The 24185-nt window shown below is 38.8% G+C and overlaps 1 protein-coding gene across 1 annotated transcript; it reads right to left on the bottom strand.

Moving 5' to 3' along the window:
* Positions 1-459: 459 nt before the first annotated feature.
* On the bottom strand, positions 460-23995 carry ANKMY2 (ankyrin repeat and MYND domain containing 2). Its single transcript, XM_082479897.1, has 10 exons — positions 23802-23995; positions 20493-20557; positions 11405-11543; positions 9424-9522; positions 7025-7185; positions 5678-5892; positions 4414-4549; positions 2459-2587; positions 1885-2026; positions 460-1312 (listed from the first exon to the last, which is right to left on the bottom strand). Exons 1-10 carry the CDS (start codon positions 23866-23868, stop codon positions 1089-1091), a joined length of 1377 nt encoding a protein of 458 aa, XP_082336023.1. The 5' UTR covers positions 23869-23995; the 3' UTR covers positions 460-1088.
* Between the last annotated feature and the right edge of the window lie 190 nt (positions 23996-24185).

Consider the following 24185-nt stretch of genomic DNA (forward strand, 5'->3'; position numbering starts at 1 on the left):
AACAATTAGAGAATCTCAAATTTTGCCATTGTTATGCAGCAAGCGATATTTTCGGTTGTGGAATTCCCATTGATTTCATGAGACACAGTAGTAAATCTGAGTGAAAACAGCACAGTTAAGGGAAGCTATTTTCTAGCTATGGTATTTAGTTGAAAGCCTAAGTGAAATCCCCATTGCTTCAATGAATACATGAATTTTCCCATTTAGTTCACTGTGACAAGGTTCAGCATGAGTAATATTAAGCATCTTTTTTGTTTATGAAATAATTCATAAACAACATCCCAGTGTGCTCTAAAGCATCTTTACCTGAAAGCTGAGCTTTAGAAGCCATTATTCTTGTCAGTCAAAATATTTTAAATCATTCTGGTCTTCCCTTCATTAGACTTTGACAAACTTCAAATATTTTTGACCAAAGCAATAGCGAAATAATTCTGTTGAAACACACATTTCACAGTCAGCTGGAGACATCTGAAACAGCAGTATCATTTAATAAAATTGCCACAAAATAGACACTATTGTTGTGCACTGACTAGTCAAAAATATTTACAGTAATGTCACGAGAAGTTGCAAATTCAGATGAGTATCTTCAGAAACTTAACTGCTACTGAATTCCTTCAGATAAAGCTGCTAAAGTGGTGTAAAAAAGCAATTTAATAGTTGGCTTCCCAATGCTTTTAACTACAGTTCAGTGTACTTGCAGAAAAAAATATTTAAATTACAATTAAAATATATTTCAGGTTCTGAAAACATGAATAATCCAAATCAAATGCTTTTAATTTTTCACTAAGTGGCCAATTAACCACAGATACTCATAGATTTTTACTATGCTTGCTGTTGGTATACATACAGATGGATCTATGCCACTCTAGTTTTTATCAGATAATAAATACCTATTTTGACAATCTACAACAGAACCTGGAGTATTTATAGACAAATTAGCCAGTATTTAATCTCATGATGAACAGAGACATGCTGTCTTGCATAAGCCATGCTGTAAGAATTCAGACATGGTCGGCATAAAAAAAATCTTTAGGACCCTTGAAGTACAGGGACGTAGCCAGGACGCTCAGTCCCTTCCTACCCTCTTCTTACTCCTCAGAATCTTGAAATTTTTGAAGAGCAATGTCAGCTAAGCCAGTCTCACTTTCCAGTGGACTTTCAGGATGCAGGGCTACTGCCTCCGTCTCTTTGGTAAATTCAGGTTCTTCCGTTCGGTCAGTAGCATGATTTGGATCCACTTCTTTGGTAGCATCCAGACCAGGATCTGACTGTTCTTCACTTGTAGAACTACCCTCTACTAGTTGCACTTCATCTAAACAAAAGAGAAATCGCATCATCAGTAAACACGGAACTCATCTGCAGGCAAAGATTTTTATTCTTGAAGAGTAATAAACACTAAGAACCTTTGCCCCAATTACAAAAGTGTTTAATTTAACCAAGCTTCATCAAAAAAGACATAAGACACTAGACTTCTGCTTAAGTTGGTGTAAAATTACGCTGCTATACATTAACTTTTGCAATCCAAAGGAGTGGGCTGCTTTCTTATTATCCAACTTGTCCTAACACCTCCAGCGAAAGGTAGAGTAGCGTGAAATTTCTGCATTATTTTGATTACAGATTTGGATTTTGAAACAGTGCAGTGTAATTCAGAATGCTTTAGTTGCAGAAACCTGTGTAACTAGCATTAAAAACCAGATTTTAGAAAGTACATAGCATCTGTAAATTGAAAAACTAGAATTGCAACGAATGCAAGTATGCTGTTATGTTACAACAAAGATTCTTCTTTCAGCCTCAGCTGTTAGAGATTTTAAGATCTGTTACTATTGTTCGTTGTGGTGCAATTAATGCAGCATTAGTTTCAGCAAGCAAACTATAAATCCTAACCTTTCTTTTCCTTTTTTTCTTGTTTCCTTTTTTCTTTGGCAGCTTCTAGTTCTTGTTTCTCGTGAATTTCCTTCAGGGTCTTGCAGACTTTTTTGTGGGTAAACCAGTGTATTTTCTGGCAGTTCTGGTCACAGTACATCACCTGAAAATTACCAGAGCTATCAATTCATCTTTATGTAGTAAAAAATATACAGTATTCTTGCATTTCATAGTGTACCAAGTTAAGTCTTTCTATGTATATTACTTAATGGTATTTTTAAACAATGTGTAAGGTCATATGCAGTGATTCTAACCTATATAAAACTCTAAAGAATAGTTTGTTTTGTTAACTCTGAACATATAGAAATTTTATTCTTTCTTAATTCTTAAACAGGCATACTTGGAAATCCAAGTACTCCCCCTACTTGTGAATTTCTGGCATCCCTCCCAGAAGATGATAGCTTGCATGTTTTCAGTGTAGGCATACATGCCATTGCTCACAAGTCTACGCAGTAAATAGTCAAGCATTCAAAATCCTCAGCACCTCAGTGGCACTATTTTTTGTGATTCATTATAACTATTTATGGATTCTTACCATTTTACATACTGAACATCTTTTGTCTGCTCCCTTTCCTCCACAAGTTGTACAGAATTCAGCATCCACAAAACCCACTTGGCCAGTAATAGCTTGTGTAAGTACAGAAAAAGCTGTAGGATCAGATCCCTGAAAGGTAAGAGAAGAGGCGATAATGAGATTAGAAGACAACACTATCATGAAGAGGGACACACAAGAGACAAACAAAACAAGCTATGCAAGCTGCCAGGTAGGCAGCTGCAGTCTCACTGAAGATGCCACAGCAGCAAGAACATAAAACTAAATCATAGAACTTCAACTAACGTACACAACCTAACATTTATACAGTTAGATAAATTCTTGCATCTAAAGTTAACTTAGTCCTTAGCTTCTGTAGAAGAGAGGATAAAAATTATCATTTTTTACTCTGTAAATTATTAATAATGCTATTTAATGAACTCAGTGTTCTTTACGCACTGTCATCCGCTCGTAGATCACATGCAGCAGGTTTCCGCAGACTAGTCTCTGTGCTGGCACACACAAAGATACTGTGCTTGTCACTGAAATACTTCTGTGCTCAGTGTACTCAGATACTACAGACCAAATGGTCGGAACTCAGAATCTTCAAAACAATTATTTGCATGTTATTATTTAGATATTATTTGCAGTATCTTTTCCATGCAATACAAGCAGCAATTTAGTATGTTTTATTGGTAACGATAAATTACGACTATTCTTTTGGCAATGATGTAAATATTAGAGGAAAAAAATGCCAAGTTGCTCCAGCTCTAAGTAAATCCTTAAACTGTTAGGCTACCATGGAATATGCATGATCACAACTACTACCACAATGCTGAGATGCCCAGTCTGAATCCAAGTAATGGTGTACGCTAAAGGTGAAAGCCTTCCAGAAATTAAAAATTTATAGCATCTCCTCCTTCCCAGTGCTGCATAATGGACAGAAATCCAACGCAACAAACTGTATTTCTTTAAAGGGAGAAGGCAGAAAAGACTGCAAGCTCTTTGAAGAAAAAAGGGACAGGAAGGAAAATGTTTACTCTAAAGCAAATCTTAATGCATCATGATGGCTTATGTTTTCACACTGTGTTTACTTTTCTGGCTTAGACAAACAGTAGGGATTGCATTAAGCCTCAGGACATTTTAGTAGACTGGAGCCACTTAAGATGGAGGCTATTTTTAATTCACTTAGCATAATCCAAATATGTCACAAAATTGTTCCATGTCCCCAGTGTTACTGCACCTAGCTCTCAGAGACCAAAGAGAATTTAAAAAAGAATAACAATGCTTGTGTAGGGTTTATTATGAACTAATTAATAGTACTATAATGAAGAGTATGTTAGCAAAGATGTATGAAGAAAACTGAAGTTATATTTTTTACTCGGAATTTTGATTTCCTAATTTAGACATACTTTTTATTCCATATTGCATCATCTTGCCTGTCCCTGTGATAAAAGGAGCTTTATAGAATGTCTTCCCTTTTCCTACCATCATACATTACCACCTTTTTGTGTACACTAGAAATGCATTAAATCTAGGAAATGATTTGATCTTAAATTGAATTTAGACATTGTGAAAAAAGAGTGCAAAATGGTTTTCATCTGTCTGAATCTACAACTTGCGAAAGCAAACTGCCAAAGAAAAAACTAAATAGACATCATAGAGTAGGAAAAGAAAGCTCTGACACAGAGATAAATTGTTCTAATTTTCTTTAAAAGCTGAGGTATTTAAGCATGCATTATGGACATAGGAAAAAAACTACTAGTTGAAGTATTTTAGAGCATTTTCCTGCAATATGTAAAATAAAATTCTAGTTTGCCAGAGAGTTCAGGGACATTCAAAAACCTTTGCTTAATATAATGCATTGCAGAAGCTGAGAAACAGAAAGATGGCTTAATTGAAACTGAATTTACTATGCAAGTTGCTTAGAAAGTATTTTCTTGGTAGGAAAAACTTACTATTTCAACAGGAGCAATACTCCTCACGAGCTGCTGGAGCAATGTAGCTTCACAGTAAGGAAACTTTCGGATACTTTCTCGAATTAGCTTCTCTTGATATACAGGGAAACCATCTTTATCTCTCCCTTTCAAGAGACTAAATTTTTTAAAACCAAAGTCAAATAAGAAACCACACAGTAAATGTTCAAGAACAAACACACAGCATGCTGTACTCTGTCCTTCTGACTCTGTCCTCTATCAAATTATAGAGAATAATTCAAAATTATTCAACAACTTCAAACATAACAGTGTTTAAAATTAAAATGAAATTATTTTTATTCTAATGCAGAATCATTATGAAATATAAAATAACTAAATGTACGCTGTGAAACCACTACTTACTAATTCAGCCACACAGAGAAAAATAATCACCTGCAGGTAGACTAGTACCTACATCAGATGGAAGTAGCAAAATGCTTTGTTTTCTTTAAAAATGAGCATTGTAAAAATAAACACTGAAGAATACACAATACTTTAAAATAGAAATTCTGCTTTACTTATGTTTAATAATGTGTTATAGTCCTGATGCTTCTATATTTATCTGGTTGGCTCCTACTTTTTGATACGGATCACTGATGAACTATTTGATTTCAGGATGTGAATGCTGACATCTTTTTTTATTTATTTCCAGTATCATGTACAAATCTACTGAGGTCTATGGGGAATGCAATCCTTCTAAAAGCAACGCCATTTACTTTGACACTTAAGATCAGGCAGCTGGTTTTGTAACTCTGAGTAGATTCTGAAGATCTAAGTGATTTAAGAGTCCAAGTCTCATCCACAGCAAGGGGGATTTGCAGTTCTTGATTGCTTAAGTGTTTTTGAAAAAAAATCTCACCCTGTATGACTGCTGGAGAGCAAAACGACAAGAGAAATATACCCAGATGATCCATACTGGACAATGAGAAATTCTTTTTTCAAGGTCATTGCTCCCAGTTTTCTCCACTACATGTTGCTCTCTGCTGCTTCATAGTGTATGTGTGATTGCCCAGCTCTAACCAGTTCCAGCAGGGAGCTGAAACTCTAGGAACATTTTCTTTGTACCCCAGGAAAAGACAATGCCACTTCAGACAGAAAAAAGGGAGTCAGTGCCACCCTGAAGTGACTGCAACTGGACATGGCCTTTATCCAAGACAATCCCATCTATTATCCCAGTTGTCTTTTGCTGATACCTGTAAAGCTGGTTCATGCATACACCTTCAGACCTCTCTGTAGAAATACGTACCTTTTGATAAATCCATCTAGTTTATCCTCTCGCTCTTTTAAGAATGTAATGCATTTCTGGAAGATGCAACTGATGTAGTGCATTTTCATAGCAAGTACTTCATTCATATCTTTCTGCTTCATACATTTCTCACAAATTAGATCCAGAACCCTATAACATTTCTGCAGTGCTTCTACTTCGGCCAATAGAGGGTTCTCTTTTACCAGCAACACAATCTATGAGAAACATTGAAGGAAATGTAATCCAATTAGGAACTAATATTTTTAGACTTGTGCATTAGCATTAAAGGTTATATAGGTCCTTGTAGTTAAATTTCAGTGGAGTTTCTACTATTCCTGTACTTCTGCCTTATGCAGTCTTCCCCCTCTTTTTTCAGTCATTATTTAGTATTACTATTTAGTATACTGTAATTCACAGTTCCCATAAAAGAAACATTCCAAATTAAGACTAATAGTAAAAATACTAAGGATTTTTCCAGAATAAGAACCTGAAGAATCAAAACCATTTCAAAAGAAATAGTTACAGAAACTACCATACACTGTCCTAAAATCTCTTTCCTTTTGAACACCTGAAATAAACTGGACTTGTATGATTTAAGCAGTTTCACAGAACACATCAACCTTACATGTTCTTGGAGCGCTTCAGGTAGAATAGCAAAGCACTGAACTAACCATTTTAAGAATAATTGTGTACTCACTAAATTAGCTGCCACTGGTGCATTACTGTTTGTACGTGCTGCAGATACCTGGTTGGCAACTGTTGACAAATTCCTGACTTTGAAAGGCAAGCCCAAGGAACTTGCCTTTGAATTTAGGTGTATTAATTTATCTGAACTACACTGGAAGAGCAAACCATAAAAGACATTATTTTCAGCAATTATACTGGGAAGTAAAAATAAACATCTCTTGCCCATACTTTCAGAAGCAGCAGCAGTAGATGTTACTATGGTGAACCAGTGATGAACGTAGGAAGATACATGCTGAGACAAGCATTGAGGGAACAGTGAGACTTTGTTAAGATAGGAAATTGTTTTACGTTTCCACTTCAAGTGGGGCTAGGAAAAAAAGAAAGCTAAAAAATAAAGCTATTTATGACTACTGATGTGAAAAACAAGAATCTCTCCACTTAAAGGTTTTAGTTCAAGAATATGGTCTATATAAACACTAAAATAGCTTCATTTTTGAGTCATGTCTAAATGTTAAGCCTGGTTCTTTCCCATTTTCAGAAGCAACTGAATTAATGGATAACACTTTTGAGCGCTATTGAACTCTGAAGAGTTGAATGCTTTCTGACATAAAGAAACAGTTCCCATGCCAACAAACATATACAATTTACATATCACTCCACCTTAACAGGATGCATGTTAGTAGTAGTAATAATTTTATGTAGAGGCCCAGCTAATTTTACTGGCAGTTTTGGTTCTTTATCTAAGCCTTGTGGTTTAGTATAGTAGTCCAGCCTTTCACGTGGAAAGAAGTTGTTGATGACAGTCACACAGTCATGTTGACCTAGAGGCACACAAGAAAAAAAAATCACCAATTAAATGAAATAATAATAATAATAATAATAATAATAATAATAATAATAATAATAATAATAATAATAATAATAATAATAATAAAGATGTAAACCCTAATCTAATATAAGCAATACAGGTGAGATTTACCCACACAGGAGCCGAACATGATATACTTTGCAGTGGTAACATGGTAACAGGCAACTCTTGCCATTCTTTTACATTCAGTAAGTGTGTAACTTTTACGTTCAGTACATGTAACTTACTGACTCCCAGCAGGGAATGACTTCTTGAAATTTCATTTTGGGAATGCTGTCCCCTTCCTGCATCCTCTTGCCCTTGTAAGCCAAAACTAAGAGAACAGGTATAACAAGTATTTCTCCCCAAACCTATACTACACTAGCAGTGTAATGCTGGTGCTAAAATTTCTCAAGGAAAGTTCTCTCCACTTCGTACTTTCAAAAATTAATGACATTTGCATTGGGACTTAAAAGTTTTCAGACCTGAAACACATGGTAGTGTATTAACCTTATGCAGGAGAAATTAAAAGAACAGAAGATGCTTAAAATTTACCAAAGAAACGGAACATGATGAAAGTAATAAGATGAGAGAAGTTACAAACCCTTCTTGTTTTCTACATCTGACAAAATGATGGATTACTTGGCTAAAGGGAAAGTAAAATTTAGCTTCAGTAGTTCAGGACCACATTCTTTAAATTGATTGATTTATCTTGGCACTAATCCTTTTAATCAGTAGAAGAAGACACAGCCAACCGAATTCCAGCATTTAAAACCCTCCACTGTTTTAGAAGAGACTGTTCTAAGCTAATAGAGCACAGTGTAAGACAAATGACAGGGGAAGAAGTATCCTTACTTCCCACACACAGACAGATGAATTAATGTTGATTGGACAGAGGATAAAAAAGAACAGGAATGGATTCCAATGTTCAGACTTTTACAGAGTAGCATATCTCAGTATGCCTGAAAATATTTATTCATTCTTGGTGACGTGATGAGATTCTAAACATGAATTCTCAAAAATTATGTTGGAGATAACTTTCCCCATTCACCAATAACTGAATTCAGCATCACATTGGGAAAGACTCTCCAAATCCAAAGTATAATTAACAGGAGCGGACTTCTCTGACATATTAAGTGAATAAGGTTTTGCTGCTTGAACCTCAAGTGAGCAGTGTCAATCTTTTCCTCTTTAAAAGACCAGAATGAGATATGATTGAAATTGAAACTGCACTAATTCACTACTCAAGGAAGTAAATCTAAATGACAAGGTAGGCTCTTGAATCTGGAACACCTTATGGACTTGCAAGAGAGTTCTCAGACACTTAAACAACATGAGAAGGTTGTGTTGAAGTGAAAATACAGGTCCTCATTTTTGGTTGTTGGGAAGGTGATCTGTACAGGAATAGCCAAGTCATTAAAATGACTCCACTTTTTCTGGTAATATTTAATCACACGTCCTTGCTAGAAGTAGAGAAAAATGTGGTGTATTTGGGAACATTAATCCAGGAATCTTCCAGCACTGTCAAGATGGGTAAAGAATTAAAAAGGGTTTAGAAAAAAAAGACAAGAAAAAGAAACACAACAGCAGAAAAAAAATTGGTTCCATGTTTTGCCAAGGACCACACAGCATACTGGAATGACAAATCTTGTATCTTGTTCTAGTCAAGTTCAGGTCAGTAAGTACTGACTACCTCAGAACAGTTTCCAAGACTTCTCCCTCTTCCACATGCAGAGGGAGAAGGGCAGGAGGTGCCCTTCCCCTCTGAGGACTCACTGCCAGCACACAGCATACTCCTGGCAAAGCTCAGATGAGAGTTCCTGACTCCTAGTGCTACATTCATTCCTTCTTCCTACAGAGGAAGCTCCAATTATGCACTTTGTACTACAAAAGCACATACCTGCACTTCAGACACCTCAGATGTTACCACCTTCCTCTTACTACTTGAAAAGTGATGACATTGCAAAACCTTGCACACCTAGACAGCAGTAGCATCTATTCTTATAGATAAGATCATTTGTGCTTTTATGAAACAAAGCATGGGAATAGAGCACAAATTGACTCTGTTATAGGATGAGATGTGGAAAAAAAGCTGAACAACTGCATGAGTTCAGAACAGGTCATCAAATAATACTTCTCCAATAAGAAACATCAGAATCTAACATTTTACTTCTTTAGAAATTTAGAAAATGATAATAGACTTTCACCTTACCCACAAAAGCAGCCATCTGAGCTGCTGTCCTTCCCACAGAGTTGACAACATCAGTCTCTGCTCCAGCCTCTAACATCATCCAGGTGATTTCTTTATTTCCTGAATATGGGGGTAAGATATGGGAAACGAGAGAGAACTTGTAATTCTTTATGTTGTAGAAAAACACGGAGTGAATTTCTTAAAGACCAGGAATAACACAGAGGGAAATGAATGTTCCTAATGTCATTATTTTAAGAACGGGTTAAGAGAAAGGCACAGTGCTGCCTCCTTATTTATGCTTCCAGAGGGTCAAATCAAAGTAAAAACTAAATTCAAGCAGGGTATAACTCTGCACTCTGTCATGCACGTTCAGCTCCCCGTGGAGCTTATGGAAGTCAAATGCATATAGCTACAGTAGAGCTTGGTCCCTCTGGATAGCAATATAGAAGCAAATTCTACTAATCTAGTTTGACAGTTCAACTACAACATTTGCTATTCTAAGAAGAAAAACAAATCCAGTACTATTATGTAGCAGGAGCATAGAGAAGGGAACAGATTGTTCCTTTCTCCACAGTGGGAACTGGGTGTTCAGACTGGGCTAAATACCAAGTAAAATGAAGCTAAAATTTGATGGGAAGATTAGATGGCTTAATTGGTGCCCTTCAGAGACTAATCAGGACACTTGTCACCACCCGTGCTGGTTCTGCTTTCAAAGGTATTCTTACTTTATCATTTTTTGTGCGTATGCTAAGTACAGAAAAGTGAATATAAAAAAAGAAGGGGGTGGTGGATGGAAATGAATGTTTGTGATTCAAAAACAAAGGCATTGTGTCAGTGGTGCTCATGTACCTTTTGCACTCACAGATAACAGACCTTAAAGTCAACATTCAGAAGCATTCTAACCCAGGATGACAGGTTAAAAGCTCAGCTGTGAGAAAATAGTATAAAATCCAGCATTTTCCATAAAGCTGCAGTTGTTTAACAGCCTCTAAGAGTTTGTTCCCGTCTATCTGCTGCAGCTCTGATATTGCTCAATGCCACAGAATGCTGAAATTCGCCAGATCTTTTTAGGAAAGTTTTAGCAGAAAAGCAATCTGATGATCCTTTTAAAGTTCATATTCACACATATGCCTTTCTTTTTTCTATACTTACGATGAAAGAAGGCAGGGTTTAAACTCTACCTGCTAAGAAATCTTACTTCCCTAGAATCTCCTTTTTGGGAAGACATAAGTGGCCTTGTAAAGAAGATACTTAAAATAACCTAGTATTCCCAAATCTAGTATTTTCCCCAGAAGAAACAATGTTTTTTATGTAGCATCTTTTTCTCACTCTAGGAAATAATTGTTCATTTCATCAGGAAAAAAGAATAGCAAGAGGAAAGCTGCAAACCACCACTTGAGATAGAGAGGATATGTACAGCTATAAGCACTCTCATGATAAAAAAAAACCAAACAGTTAAGAGGAGAGGGAAAACTAATGTGAGAAAACATGTTTTTAAAATTTACTGAATACATTTTTAAATGCCTACAAGATAATTGCAAAAATAATGTAGGCTGAAAGGCAAAATTTGAAAAATACTGAATTGATTTTACAAGTCTCAAATATTACTAAAAGCTACTGATTTGGAGTCCTAAAAGGCAGTTTGGTGCAGCATCTTTTTCAGTGTAACACAGTATAATTAAACAGAATGTATCCCACTGCACAAGAAAACTGTCAGAGGAGAGTGTAACAAATAGGGCAAAGTACAGATAGACCATTTGCCTCAAAACGCTGAACAAAATCAATTTTTATATGAAAAAAGATCCCAAGCCTGAACAGTAGCTCTCCTGTTCCACTGTCCTGATGATTCTACTGGTCTAGACATATTTGCATAGTTCACATAACAGTGAACAGTAAACCTGAATAGAAAGGTGTCGACATTTTTCTTTAGATAATTAATTTATGGCAAATTGTACCTGTCAATGTCATAAAAATCAGTGAGATAAGTTTAGTAAGAAGTTACCTGAAAGTCCAGCAAACATCAAGGCAGTATATCCATGCTCATGTTCATTGCAGTTAACATCAGCCCCATGGCGCAAGAGCAACCTGCACATGTCTATTTTCCCTTTGTACGCTGCATGCATTAGAGGTGTCATGCCATGCTAAAAAAACAGAGAGGAAGGAAGTAGCATACAAAAAAGAGTTAGTTGTATCTCTTGATCTTCATACCATTGATAATTTTTACTTGTACATACATATTCAGTATAACTGCCAAAGCCTCACATAATATTTAAGTTAGCACGAACGAAAAAGTTCACAAAATCTTCATGAAAAAATACGGTTGCTAACATGCAGATTTTCCATTTCCGTGTCACTTTTCTGATTATGCTGTGCTATATATTTGAAAACCGACCAGTGTTGAATAAATGAAATCCATTTACTGTCTATTTGTCATTAGCCATTTGTGTAATACATTAGTGTTTAAGACAACTAATGCTTCTGCTAGCAGGAAAAGCTTGTTTTAGAAAATTTGTTAGGTTCCTAAGTTATTTCTTTTCTCCCCTGCATTATATGATAAGCAACAAGAAAATTAGGAAAAGGCTCTTGTTGTTTTTACCATTACAAAGATTTGCAGTTTCTGAAACCCCATATTGCCCATTTTTAGTCATGATTACTGGTAATTGTGCTATCCTGCTCTCTCCCATTGGTATAATTTTCACAATAATACCCTTTTGGTATTGTGTCTGTGATCTTACATCAGCCAGAGCTCCAAAAGCCCCTGTAAAGATATACAGCTCTAACTAGACCTGAACAACCACACAGTCTCAAACCTTGCCTTTTGATAAACCGCACCAGTACAAAATGAATTAGCTTCAGCAAGGGAGGGACTGAGTTTTTATTAGAGTTGCACTGGTGTAATTATAAATGCAAACCTGGGCAAACCCTAAGGGAAATTTTCAGAGCTAGGGTGAATTGCTAGTGCAGGCTCTCTCCCTCTCGAAGGGCAGGGAGAAGCACAACTCTGTGTGAGAAAATTGCATGACATTCCCTTTTTAGAATTTGATACGCTTTTTCCAGTATGCTGTGTATTTTCACTTAACATCAAGTCAGGATTCATGTTATCAGCCAAGACATAGTAATTGCCCCAGAACATTCTCGAACACTGAATACAAGGGTGCGTACTTTAGTTTGTCCCTGAAGGAAATCAAAATGGCATTTTCTTCCTTTTTTTGCAGGTTAAGGCTGTGTGCATGAATACGCTCATGTACAGCACTACTGCAGCTCTGTAAATGTATGGTAATGTGATACTCTGAAATAATGTAATTGTCAGCTTGAGCCTTAATGTATATAAAACCCAATGGAGTTAAATTTATCAGTATAATTTTCAAAAAATTCCTAAAGGTGGGGGAAATTGGGAAAGTTAAAATTATAATAACAATTTTTAAGTATTATATTTTCATTATTCCTTATCCTAACTGAAAACAATAAAAAATTATTACTTGATGGATTGTATTTTAGTAAGCCAAAATATTTTTGTAAACTGCAGTGTAAACTGCCATTAGAGAAACAAAAGACCTGAAGAGATCACTTCACAACATGAAACAAACTTGTCGTTGTTTTTGCTAGGTTTCATTTGTGGTCCTATAAAGGTAAGTAAAGGCTTTCTATCCTAATACATAAAATATGTTATGTTGTTACGTTAGGTTACGTTAGGTTGACACCAATTTTTATGGGCCAGTTCCAGTCTGGAGTCATAGTATAGATTTGCTTCCTTCACCAGCGCAGAAAAGTACAGCTATGAGGAGATGTGAACACAGTAAAGTTTTTGACTGGAGAAGGAACTTTAAGAAAACAATGACTTTAAGTTTGGTTATATCTTGAATGCCAGTTGTTTCAATTAAAAAAATCTGTCTGAAAATTATAGAACAAAGGACAGGGTTGGTTTGTTGGTTTTTTTTTTGTCATCCCCTCCAGCTGGGAAACTTTTTTTTAAAGCCTTTGATTAAATAAGTGTCAGGCTGTGGTGTGGATCAAAAAAACCTATCAAGCAGAAAACGTGTAGACAATTGTTAGAAATTCTAGAAAAGCTTGTTATCCTGTATTATGTCCCTATGCAGAAACTGAAATGACTGAAAATACTCTTCTCAGGCTGAATATCAAAGACAGGTCCAGCAACAGTCTGTTTTCTGACAGATGGCATTTGGATTGTCAATACAACATACTTAAAACATTAAACTAGCAGACAGTTTATTAAGCATACAGATGAAAAATTATTTATTGTTCCAGTATGGAACATAGGATGAAGAATCCATTTTCTAGCAGCTACCATATAACATTCTTCTGACCAAAAATCCAGTCTTTTAACCTCATTCCCTAGGACAAAAATTGATCTTTCCCAGTTTCTTGTTTACTCTGCAGATATGTTACATGGTTTACAGGGAGCAAAATTAACATCTCCCATCTTCTGCAGGGCTATAAGTATTCCCTGTATGTGTGACTGTACATGGGGAACAGAGTTCACAGGGCCTCTAGAAATTGCTTGGCAGCTCCCATCACCAGGTTCTTGAGCTCATTAACCATCAAGGACTCCCGGGCACAACAGGGCTATGCCTCATGGCACAGCCAGCCTAGCCATTACACACCACCCTTCCCATTTCCTGATGTTGAAAATATACCAGAAGCAGACTGAGGGATGGGATTCCAAGAGCTAAGTTGACCTAATGTTGCCATGGTGGGGGAACCAACTCAAGAAAAAACCCCCACCAAAACTACAGGGTTAGTGGGCTGAATCGGCTAACAAGGGAAGAAAAGGATGTGTGGGGAGGCAGGAGGGGCAGACAGATAACAGAACCAGGGAGAGGTTGGACTCCACTGCCCGAAGCAGGGGAAGAAGAAAGCAGGCTACTCTATCCCTCTTCAGCACCTGGGAGAGGTATGCTTCCACAGGATGAACAAAACCAAATTTATAAAGATAATAAACTGGAAAAACAACCTTCTGCCTTCTGTGAACTATGGAGAAAGTTTTCAACAACACTGTTTCTCAGCCTTTGTTGACAAGAGGAATTGGGGAGTGTGGGGTGGCCAGGCAACAAGAGTTGGGACAAACAAAAAAAATACACAGACCATCTCACATCCCAGTGACCTGGGCATATTTGGCAGAAAAACGGACTATGTTGCGAGCATTTAAACACCCATGCTGACTGTGTAAGAACACAGACATGATACATGTATATTTTTAAGAGCCATTATTTTGTGGATAACACGCTGATGATTCGCTACTGAAGTAGTCACATAGACTTGTGTCACTCAAGAGAAAAGAGGAATCCAAGTGGTCCCAACATTCCCAGTGTTTTACACTTCTCATGCTCGCTTCACCCTTCTCCTCGACCATGGAAATGTGGCCAAGATGAGGCACATGTAGGCTGGATCACACTGGAGCGGCTCCCTCCAGGGTGATCCCTGCTGCAGCAGGGAGCAGCAACGTTGGGGTACACCACAACATTGCATATGTGGACACTAGCTACCTAGATAGAGTGGGAAAGGGAAAGGGCTGTAAAAACCCTCGCTGAAAAACTGCTGTAAACAATCATATGCTGATAATGTTAAAGCATCCACCTGTCCCTATCCCAGCCCAGACAGGCTGTGAGAGTTGGGGTTATTCAGCCTGGAGAAGAGAAGGCTCTGGAGAGACCTTATTGCGGCCTTTCAGTACTTAAAGGGGGCCTATAGGAAAGATGGGGACAAACTTCTCAGCAGGGCCTGTTGCGATAGGACAAGAGGTAACAGCTTTTAAAAAGAGGGTAGATTGAGACTAGATAGAAAGAAGCAATTTTTTTACAATGAGGGTGGTGAAACACTGGAACAGGTTGCCCAGAGAGATGGTAGATGACCAATCCCTGGAAACATCCAAGGTCAGGTTGGACGGGGCTCTGAGCAACCTGGTCTAGTTGAAGATGTCCCTGCTCATTGCAGGGGTGTTGGACTGAGTGACCTTTAAAGGTCCCTTCCAAGCCAAACCATTCTATGATTTTGCAATGAGGAACCCAGCCCCACGTTAACATGGAAAGAGTGCCTTATTTTATTCTTTTGATTCAGACAACTATGCCAGTTCTATTCATTCAGAAAATTACAAACTATACACATAGACAATAGGTTTGGCTTTTATTTAAGACAATATTTGGGAAGCTACTAAAAAGGAAACAAATGATGCAAAAAGAGCAGGTGCCACAAGGAACACAGAAATACTAGTTGATGTATGTCTTCAAAATCAACTCTCCTAAATAAAAAGGAAGAGCATTACCAAAACTAGACCAACTCACTAAGACTGGTTCAAGTAGGTCTTTGGAACTGGATTATAAAAATGTCTCTGACTTTTAACCGAAATAGTACTGAATGCTGCTAGTCTAGAAATACATGACTTGAATTTTCATTAGATGAAAGCCTTTAGAAATTTCACCTTTAAAGCTTTTGAGTAAGATTGCCCTTATCTATCTTAAGCTTACCGCAAGCAGGATTTGGAAGGTAGATACATACACAAATAATTTTAGCTATGGCTAAGTATGAACTAATTAGAATATGAAATACTGTTCAGTGAGTGTAGATCATAGCTATAGTTCTCCTCCTTTATAGTCATCCTGTTGAGCTGTTGATTTCACATATGCAACACATTAGATTCCTCTGATGATCTTTCTGTTCATGTGCAGCGATGAAAAGTTAAAGTCTACATCAGTCAGCAACCTGAATTGAAACCAGATAATTCTTAATAGCTGCTGAATTTTCTTTGGTTTGTGTATTTTTAAATACTACGTAAAAAACATCAAAAGACAGAACTCTTTCTCCTCAATCAAGGCCAAGGATCTGGGCATTTTCTGCTAGCACAGGAAGTTCGTACTGGAATAGCAAGATAGATTAACTGAAGAACCTTCCATAGAACATAATCTGTATGAATAAAGATACACATCTCGTTCACTAATAAGCAGGCTGCTGCTGTAATTCCCAGAAAGCATTCAGTTCTGTAATTAGCATATAGAAGTGGACTGTTTCCAAAAGATGTATTTTATTACAGAAGTGAACAGCTGAATTAACAAACTAGAGGAAAAAATTAACGCTGCTAATGCCAAATGATAGTTCTGTATATAAGAAGATTATGAACGACCTTAAAATTAGTTTAAATACAGAAAAATTGTTAAGTCTTCTCAGGGCAAGTCTCTCTGCTTGATCTGCAGAAAATATGGGATTGTAGTACTACAGCACTCTTTTGCAACCTTAACTACCAACATGACTGAAGGAAACTGCCACAGCTAGAAAACCCATGTGCTTCCTCTAGACTGCCTTTCTGTAATAATCTGAAAGCTCTTAGCCACACCCTGCAAATGGATGGAGTTAAAGTGCCAACATGAAGTCACAATGCTATTTACAAGCTCTGTACTCCCAGGGGAAAGAAAATTCCCAAACACTTTCTTCCATACTACATTTCCAAATTAGCAACCACTCCATCTAAAATAGGACAAAAACTGAATAAGCAGTGTGCATTTAAATGAAATATATTTGGTTCTATTTTGCATCCATTTCCATCGCCCATCTATTTGTCATAATATTTTGGGACACCTAAGCTTAGATGCCCCTGAAATTTTAAAGTTGCCAGAATCAAACTGTTAAAGGCAAGTTTTGCGGAAGAGCTATGTATTTCTTTGTTTTCATAAAGACACTGATTAAGCCTAAATACCTTTCTGTTCTTCAACTCCCTAAATTCACAAAGAAACAACAACAAAAAATTGAAAGGCTGAGGGACTTGGGTCTTTTTAGTCTAGAGAAAAGAAGATTGAGGGGGGGATCTTATTAATGCTTATAAATACTTAAAGGGAGGGTGCCGGGGGGATGGGAACAGCCTTTTTTCAGTGGTGTCCAGTGACAGAGCAAGAGGTAACGGGCACAAACTTGAACATAGGAACTTCTTTACTTTGAGGGTGGCAGAGCACTGGAACAGGCTGCCCAGAGAGGCTGTAGAGTCTCCCACTCTGGAGATATTCAAAACCCTCCTGGACGCCGTCCTGTGCAACTTGCTGTAGGTGACCCTGCTCTGACAGGGGGGTTGGACTAGATGATCTCCAGAGTTCCCTTCCAACCCTGACCATTCTGTGATTCTGTGAAATGGTGAGAAAGGACACTTGGAAAAAACAGGACTGTATCTGCTGGATATCTACAGTCTTCTGGAAGATGGGCATCTGTGAAACTAATTTGAACAAAAGTGCCTTACTCTGCTTTCAAGTGACCCACTGCTCCCAGTAAAGCACTGCAGATAGGAGGAAGCAAAGCATGAGTGAGTCTTGGCACACGTGCAGAAAAAGCAAATAGACTGAAAGGAGTGATTTTTTATTTTTTCAATACATGTAACAACAGCAGAAGCAATGCTGAAACACTGTGTCCAGCTCATGCCTACATTTTTGAAAGAAGAAGCTGAAACAACTGGAAAGAATTCCGAAAAGAGCCACGATTATAGCTCAGTTACTGAAGAAACATAATTTTAGACATGATACTTAAAAAGTCAATGCATTTGGAAGATGTTAAAACATGACTTGGTCCTTGTCTAAAGATACATAGAAAAAAGACCGCCAATTGTCAGTACTATTTAATCTACAAGAAAGTAGATCTAAGCCATTAGAATATATGGTCAAACCGAAAATTAAAGAAACACCTTACATGTTTATTTTTTTAAAATCAGAAAGTGCAATATGTAACAGCCTGCTACTGGATGCTGTGGATTCTCCAAGCTATGGAAATTGCTAAATTGTGACTGCATGTTTGCTGTACCACAAACAGAAGAGAGAATTATGTTAAACCTGTGCTCATTCTGTGGATTCTCTCATGCAAAAGGGGCTTTTAAGGAAGGAAATGAGTTCTTAGTTCCCAACTGAATTGTGCTTCTATTTCAATATCTAAGCATTCAATTTTCAGGGCTCTGTTCCCTCATTTCTTAACATTAATAAAATAAGTAACAGTAGTAATATAAATAATAACGTGAATTTCGGGATAAACAGCTAAGGCCACAGAGGAAGAAAATAAGACCCGATACATTCAAAGCACTCTCCATTTGTGGCAACGTTGAATTACAGATGAAGCTAATGTTTAACTGGGGTTTCACACACTGTATTTATGTATAGATATTAGAATAACACATTAGAGGGAAAATGGTTTAAAACAGAAAAATTCTGAAAGTTGACATGAGATGACTGATGGATTAAGAATCCTAAACAAATCTGAACCCTTTCGTGTTCAATATGCATCATTACACACCACTCTTGGGAATAAAAAGGAGACCACAAGAAATATACTGCATGAACTTTTTAAGCCTTGTGTGCCTTGGATGTATTTAGTCAGATGTGAGCATTAGGCAAGTATTGTTAATACTATTTCTTCTTTAACAATAGCCTGAGGCATAACTCAGTTATGGTTTCTATTAATAAACCATACCCTCTCAACAGTAATCCTGCATGTTGCACTAATACTGCATCAAGGGTGCAGTCGTTCAGCGCTAGTTCAGCAATTACACTAAAAGAAAAGCTTTTAAAGTCCACAGAATAATCCACACTTGCAAACATCCCTACATTGTATCCTGGGTTCCTAAAGTTTACTGTAAAGCTTAGTTTGACTAGTTTGTCAGAAGCTGGTTGAAATTCATACATTAGAAATTCAGGTTTAAATATTTAACTGTATTTAAGAATGATCAGAAAATGGATCTGTTGGCACCACAAACAAGGCTAACAATACTCCACAAAGATAACCAGTAGATGAAGTGATAATTTTCCTCCACTGAGCATTCACAAGACCACATCTACAATACCCTGTCCAATTTTGGGACTTCCAGTACAACAAAGACATGGATAAAGCAAAGTGAGTTCAGCGGAGTACCACCGCAAGACATGGTGGGAACTTTAGCATTTGTGCAGTGAAGAAATGCTGCAGGAACTGGGCTTGTTCAGCCTGGAGAAGAGATGACTTTGGTGGGACCCAACAGCAGCCTGCCAGTGCCTACAGGAAGACTATTGATAAGACAGAGCCACACTCTTCAGTTATGGTGGCAGGAGGGCAAGAGACAATGAGCATAGGTAGAAGTAGAGGTTCAGACATAAGGGGAAAATGTTTTCACCGTAAGCACAGTAAGGCAGTGGAACAAGTTGCCCAGAAATACTCTGCAGTCTCCATCCTTGGAGAATTACAGGGTCAGACAGGATAAGGCTCAGGCAACCTCATTTGACCTTGGCGCTGAAGCTGGTTTGAGGGGGAAGCTGAGGTCCCTTCTAGTCTGAATTTCCCAGTGATCCTATGATATGATGGAGTTGTGAAAAAACATAAATTGACATTTAAATTGATAAATTACACACTGATCTAACATGCATGGTGGGCAATTACAGTTTTGCTTCGATGTTACACTTCATATTAATGTTGCATGCTTCAGAAACACATTGTAAAAAGAAAAAGAACAGGAAACAGATATGAACACACAAGGTTTCTTTCTCCACAAACTTCCTCCCATCTTCAGGTAGGACTTAAGGATTTTATCCCATCTTCAGGTAGGACTTAAGGGTTTTATCTTTTACATGTCTATCACATCTGCCTCTGCAAAAGACTGTGTTTTCCACTTCTGACCTCACTGCTCACTCTCCAATTATGTTCATGGTTCTGCAAAGATAAGGCTTTGGGTAATGAGATGCAAGCATAAGATGGGGACAGCTGTTCTTTATCCACATTGTCTGCTGTTATCTAAGCAAAGGGACTACTGTTTGGTGGAGGTGACAAGAAGCCAGGGAGCACTCCCATGTGTCTTGCTGCAGCATTCATCTTACCTTACAGACACCAAAGTTCATGCTGGAACTCGAGAGGAAAAAAACCAAACAGTGTAGTACTTTAATTAACAGTAATCTTTAAACTTTCTTTAAAAAAAGTAAGAGCTCTTCAAAAGTTTGTTATTCATCTGCAGGCTGGAAACATCTTCAGAATAACTCTCATTTCCAGGAGTCTGTATAGCAATGTTATTTAACAACAAGAAAGCCTTCAGACCTAGTATTTCCCTTGCTAAACCCAGGCATAATGCTTGTACAGTTTCACTGTACCTCATCCAAGCAATTGACACGGACATTCTTGCTGCCCAGTAGCCTTCCAGCCTCCTCGGTGTTTCCTTTAGTTGAAAAAAAGAAAAAAAAAGACACAAAGAGAGAGAAGGTGGGGTGAGAAAGGGAATAAATTGAGAATCAAGAGGAAAAAGATCAGTTCCATTCCTGATTTGAATCAAAATCCTTGTAGATTAACCACTTGGGATGTAGATTATCCATCAATAAATCAACTGCACTTAGTGAAGAGGCTTAGGAATGAACAGTGTTCTGTTCTAGAAGCTAAAAGCCAAGTCGTCACAACATCAAAGAGTAGTCTGTGAGTATGCACAAGAAGTAAACATCCATTTTCTGTGAAGTAACTTATCTACACACACATGCAAACAGAACACATACATCTCTTCAAAAACAGCACCAGAACATTCTGAATGAGTAAAATGATACTGTGCATTTTAACACATTTTGTACTTCGAACTCTTTTGGAACATCTTATGTCTAAAAGACCTATCTAAATTCTCACAAAAGGAAATTATCCCATTTCAAAGACTCTTCAGGTCCGAATGAAACATGCTTTATCAATAACTCACATCTTCTTTCCTGTTTAAATTTGAAATTTGCAACATTCCAGCTCCCAGGTCCACAAAAGTGGAAAGAATTTGCTTTTTGCTTATATAGAGGCTGAAATGACAATGACTAAGGTAGCTTGATCACTGATACTTCTAAAAATTGCCAAATGCATAAGTAGACTAAAGTCTGAAAAAAATCTGTGCAAGGAAAAACAGGCCATAACTTTGTATTTTTCAATTTGCTTCAAGAGTCCTTTCAGACAAGACACGGATCTAAGAACCCGACGTAAAGCCCATTGAAGGACTACCATTCAGTAATGTCAATGCAGTTTCAACAGGCATTCAAACAAATAGAAATAAAAGAACAAAGAATCTAAGTTTGGGGAATTAAATTTATTGCAAATTAACAGAAGCTTCTGATCACTGATTCAATCATAAGCAAAGCTCTTTCAGCAGTGATGGGCTTAATAAAAATAAGCATTACATCCCTCATTTTAATGACAGGCTTCATGTTTATCTTCACTATATCACAAGGAAGTGCTCTTCCAGCAAATTTTCAGCAAAGCAGCTCTTGCAACTTCAGCTTTGGCTCATTTTCTTTCAAAAGAACATTACAATATTAGAAATAATTTATTTTCATAAAGCTTTTGGTGCAGTTTAACTATATTAAACAAGTTTCTTTACCCATTTTTTTAAAATTAATTATTTTAGGGGAAAAAAGACAGTCACCTGAATCATCTCACACACTTGATAAAGACCCAGTAAAATACACTGACTGATAGTCAGGTCACTGTCAACCAGCCTACTCGCCCAAATATATATATACTTATATTTTAAACATGTGAGAAGCTTCTTAGGACCTGAAGTAGTTTTCAGAAGAACATCCCAGCAAAAGAACAACCATCAGACAGAGCAAGTCTTCAAGGGGTGATCTTCAAAGCAAATTTTAATGCAAGTAAAGCAAAGCAAAGTTGCATTCACAAATTCAGAGTTCTGTACGACAAAACATTGAAGCGTTTCCAAACAAGACACTAAACTGACGAAAGTCAGACTTCTAGAATTGGCTAGAGCTTAAAGTTGGAGCCAGGCTGCTCATAGTGGTGCATGGTAGGAGGCCAAGAGACAATAGGCAGAAGTTGAAAGAAAAAAAAAAAAAAAAAGCTTCAGACTGGGTATAAGGAAAAACATTTCACTATGAGCCCAGTAAGGCATCAGAAAAGGTTACACAGAGACACTGTGCAGTCTCCATCCTTGGAGGTTTTCAAGGCCTGATAGGATATAAAGCCCTGAGCAATCTTGTCTGACCTCACAGCTGACCTGTTTTGAGCAGGAGGTTGACCTAGAGACATCCAACCTGAATTATGCCGTGACCCCAATCATAAGCATCAGCTAAGTTAGATAGAAGTGTCCGCAAGGTGAAGGCCTGAAACTCTGATTAAAGCAAGTCTATCAAACTGATTCTGTTCCACAATAAATTAAGTGCTGACGGTCCTATGCTTGTGTCTCTGACACAGAGGGACATTTTAATATAATTAAGAGTGAAGCCCCAAAACTATAAATAAAATTTCTTATGGGTTCAAATTGTCTCAAAACTACGTATAGAAATGCATAAAGCACATCAGGTCTTTTTAGTTAACTTCCAAATAACAAATATCGCTCACAATTTTCAAAATACCATTTGGACTATAAGTATTTAGTCAGTGCTGTGAAATTCACATTGCTGGACCATGAAATCCAACTGGTATGATAAGCATGGCAGAAAGATCCCCAGCAATACGCATATGCACCATGTAACGCAGTGAAACTAATGCTTACATGAAATGCAAACTAAAATAGTAAAAGGGATAAGAGGTGCACAATATCCTGGACAAGCTCAAGTTCTGTTAATTGAAGAACATCCTGACTGCAAGGACACCCTGGTCTGGCAAAAACACATAAGGAAACCTGTAACAGGCTAAAGAACTGGATTATCCCCCCCCCCAAAAAATTTTTTTTTTCCCCAAGCTTATTACAAGTCAATAGATAAATATGAACACACACAAGAAAGACATAAGCTTTCCTTGGCAAAGTTTTAGACCCTCACAGTTGGGCTTCCCCAGCCCGAACTGTCCATCCAGCAAGGCGCAACCCCTCCAGCCCGGCCGGCAGCCAGCTCCCTTCGCGCTCCCTGGCTGACACGGGCCTGCCCCGCGCACGGCCAGTGCGAGACAAGCGCATTCGCCCTTCCAGGGCAACAGCCGTTTGCCCCCGTTAGGGAGAAGGGGGACGGGGCCCAAGGGCTGGAAAACAGGCAGGCCCGTAACACGGCTCCCGGGAACGGCGACCCGAGGAGCCCTGCCCTGCCCGCAGCCCGGGGCCGAGGGGAGCCCGCGGCCCGCGCGAGGCGACAGCCTGGCCGGTAACGGCTGCAGCGCCCCGGCCGAGGGGCCGCGGCCTGCCCTTCGCCCGCCGCCACTAAGGCCGCCAGCTGCGGCTGTGAAAGCAAACCCTCCTGGGGTACAACCGGCGGGGCCGGTGCTGCGGGGGAAGCGAGGGTCGGCCGGGCTCTAGGAGGCCCGCCGGAGCTGCGACACGGCCCGGCCCACGGCGACGGGTCAGGGCAAAGCGCTGCACAGTCTCCACCCTTCGCGGCGCCGGCGGCAGCCTGGCCAGGCCGCGACGAGGAGGTGAAGGCGCCGGGGCCAGGCCCTTCGCGGCGGCACTACCGCCCACCGCCGCCGAGGGGCGAGGGCTGGGCTGGGCTCACCTGTGGCGATCACTCCCAGCAAGTCCTTCTCCTCCGGGCTCAGGTCACCTCTCCTGGGGGGAGCCATCGCGCCCCCCCCCAACCCCGCCTCCCGCAGACGGTAAAGCGGACTCGGGACGGTGCTACCCGGCGAGGAGAGCTCAGCCCGGTGGCGGCGAAAGCCCGGACCCGGCAGCACCCCCCGCCCGCCCCCTCCCTGCGGCGAACCCGCCAGCGCCCGCCCCTGCTCCTCATGGCGACTTCCTCCCACAGCTCCGCCTCGCCAGGGGCAGGCCTCGGAGTAAAACATTCTCGCTCCAGTGTAGGGGGGATTCTGTTCAGACTCTCCCTCTCCGCCAATTTCTCAGATCGGCGCTGCCAGAGAAAAGGAGACTGGTTCTCTCT

The sequence above is a fragment of the Vanellus vanellus genome (assembly GCF_965231255.1).
Source record: "Vanellus vanellus genome assembly, chromosome: 2".
In the NCBI taxonomy this organism is placed as follows: Eukaryota; Metazoa; Chordata; class Aves; order Charadriiformes; family Charadriidae; genus Vanellus; species Vanellus vanellus.

Bases quoted from the DNA above. Each gene is read 5' to 3' on its own strand.
- ANKMY2 (XM_082479897.1), bottom strand. From the start codon at position 23,868: ATGGCTCCCCCCAGGAGAGGTGACCTGAGCCCGGAGGAGAAGGACTTG. The intron at 20,558-23,801 runs GTGAGCCCAGCC...TTTCAACTAAAG, and splicing joins GCTGGGAGTGATCGCCACAG to GAAACACCGAGGAGGCTGGA. The intron at 1,313-1,884 runs GTTAGGATTTAT...TCTTTTGTTTAG, and splicing joins AGAAAAAAAGGAAAAGAAAG to ATGAAGTGCAACTAGTAGAG.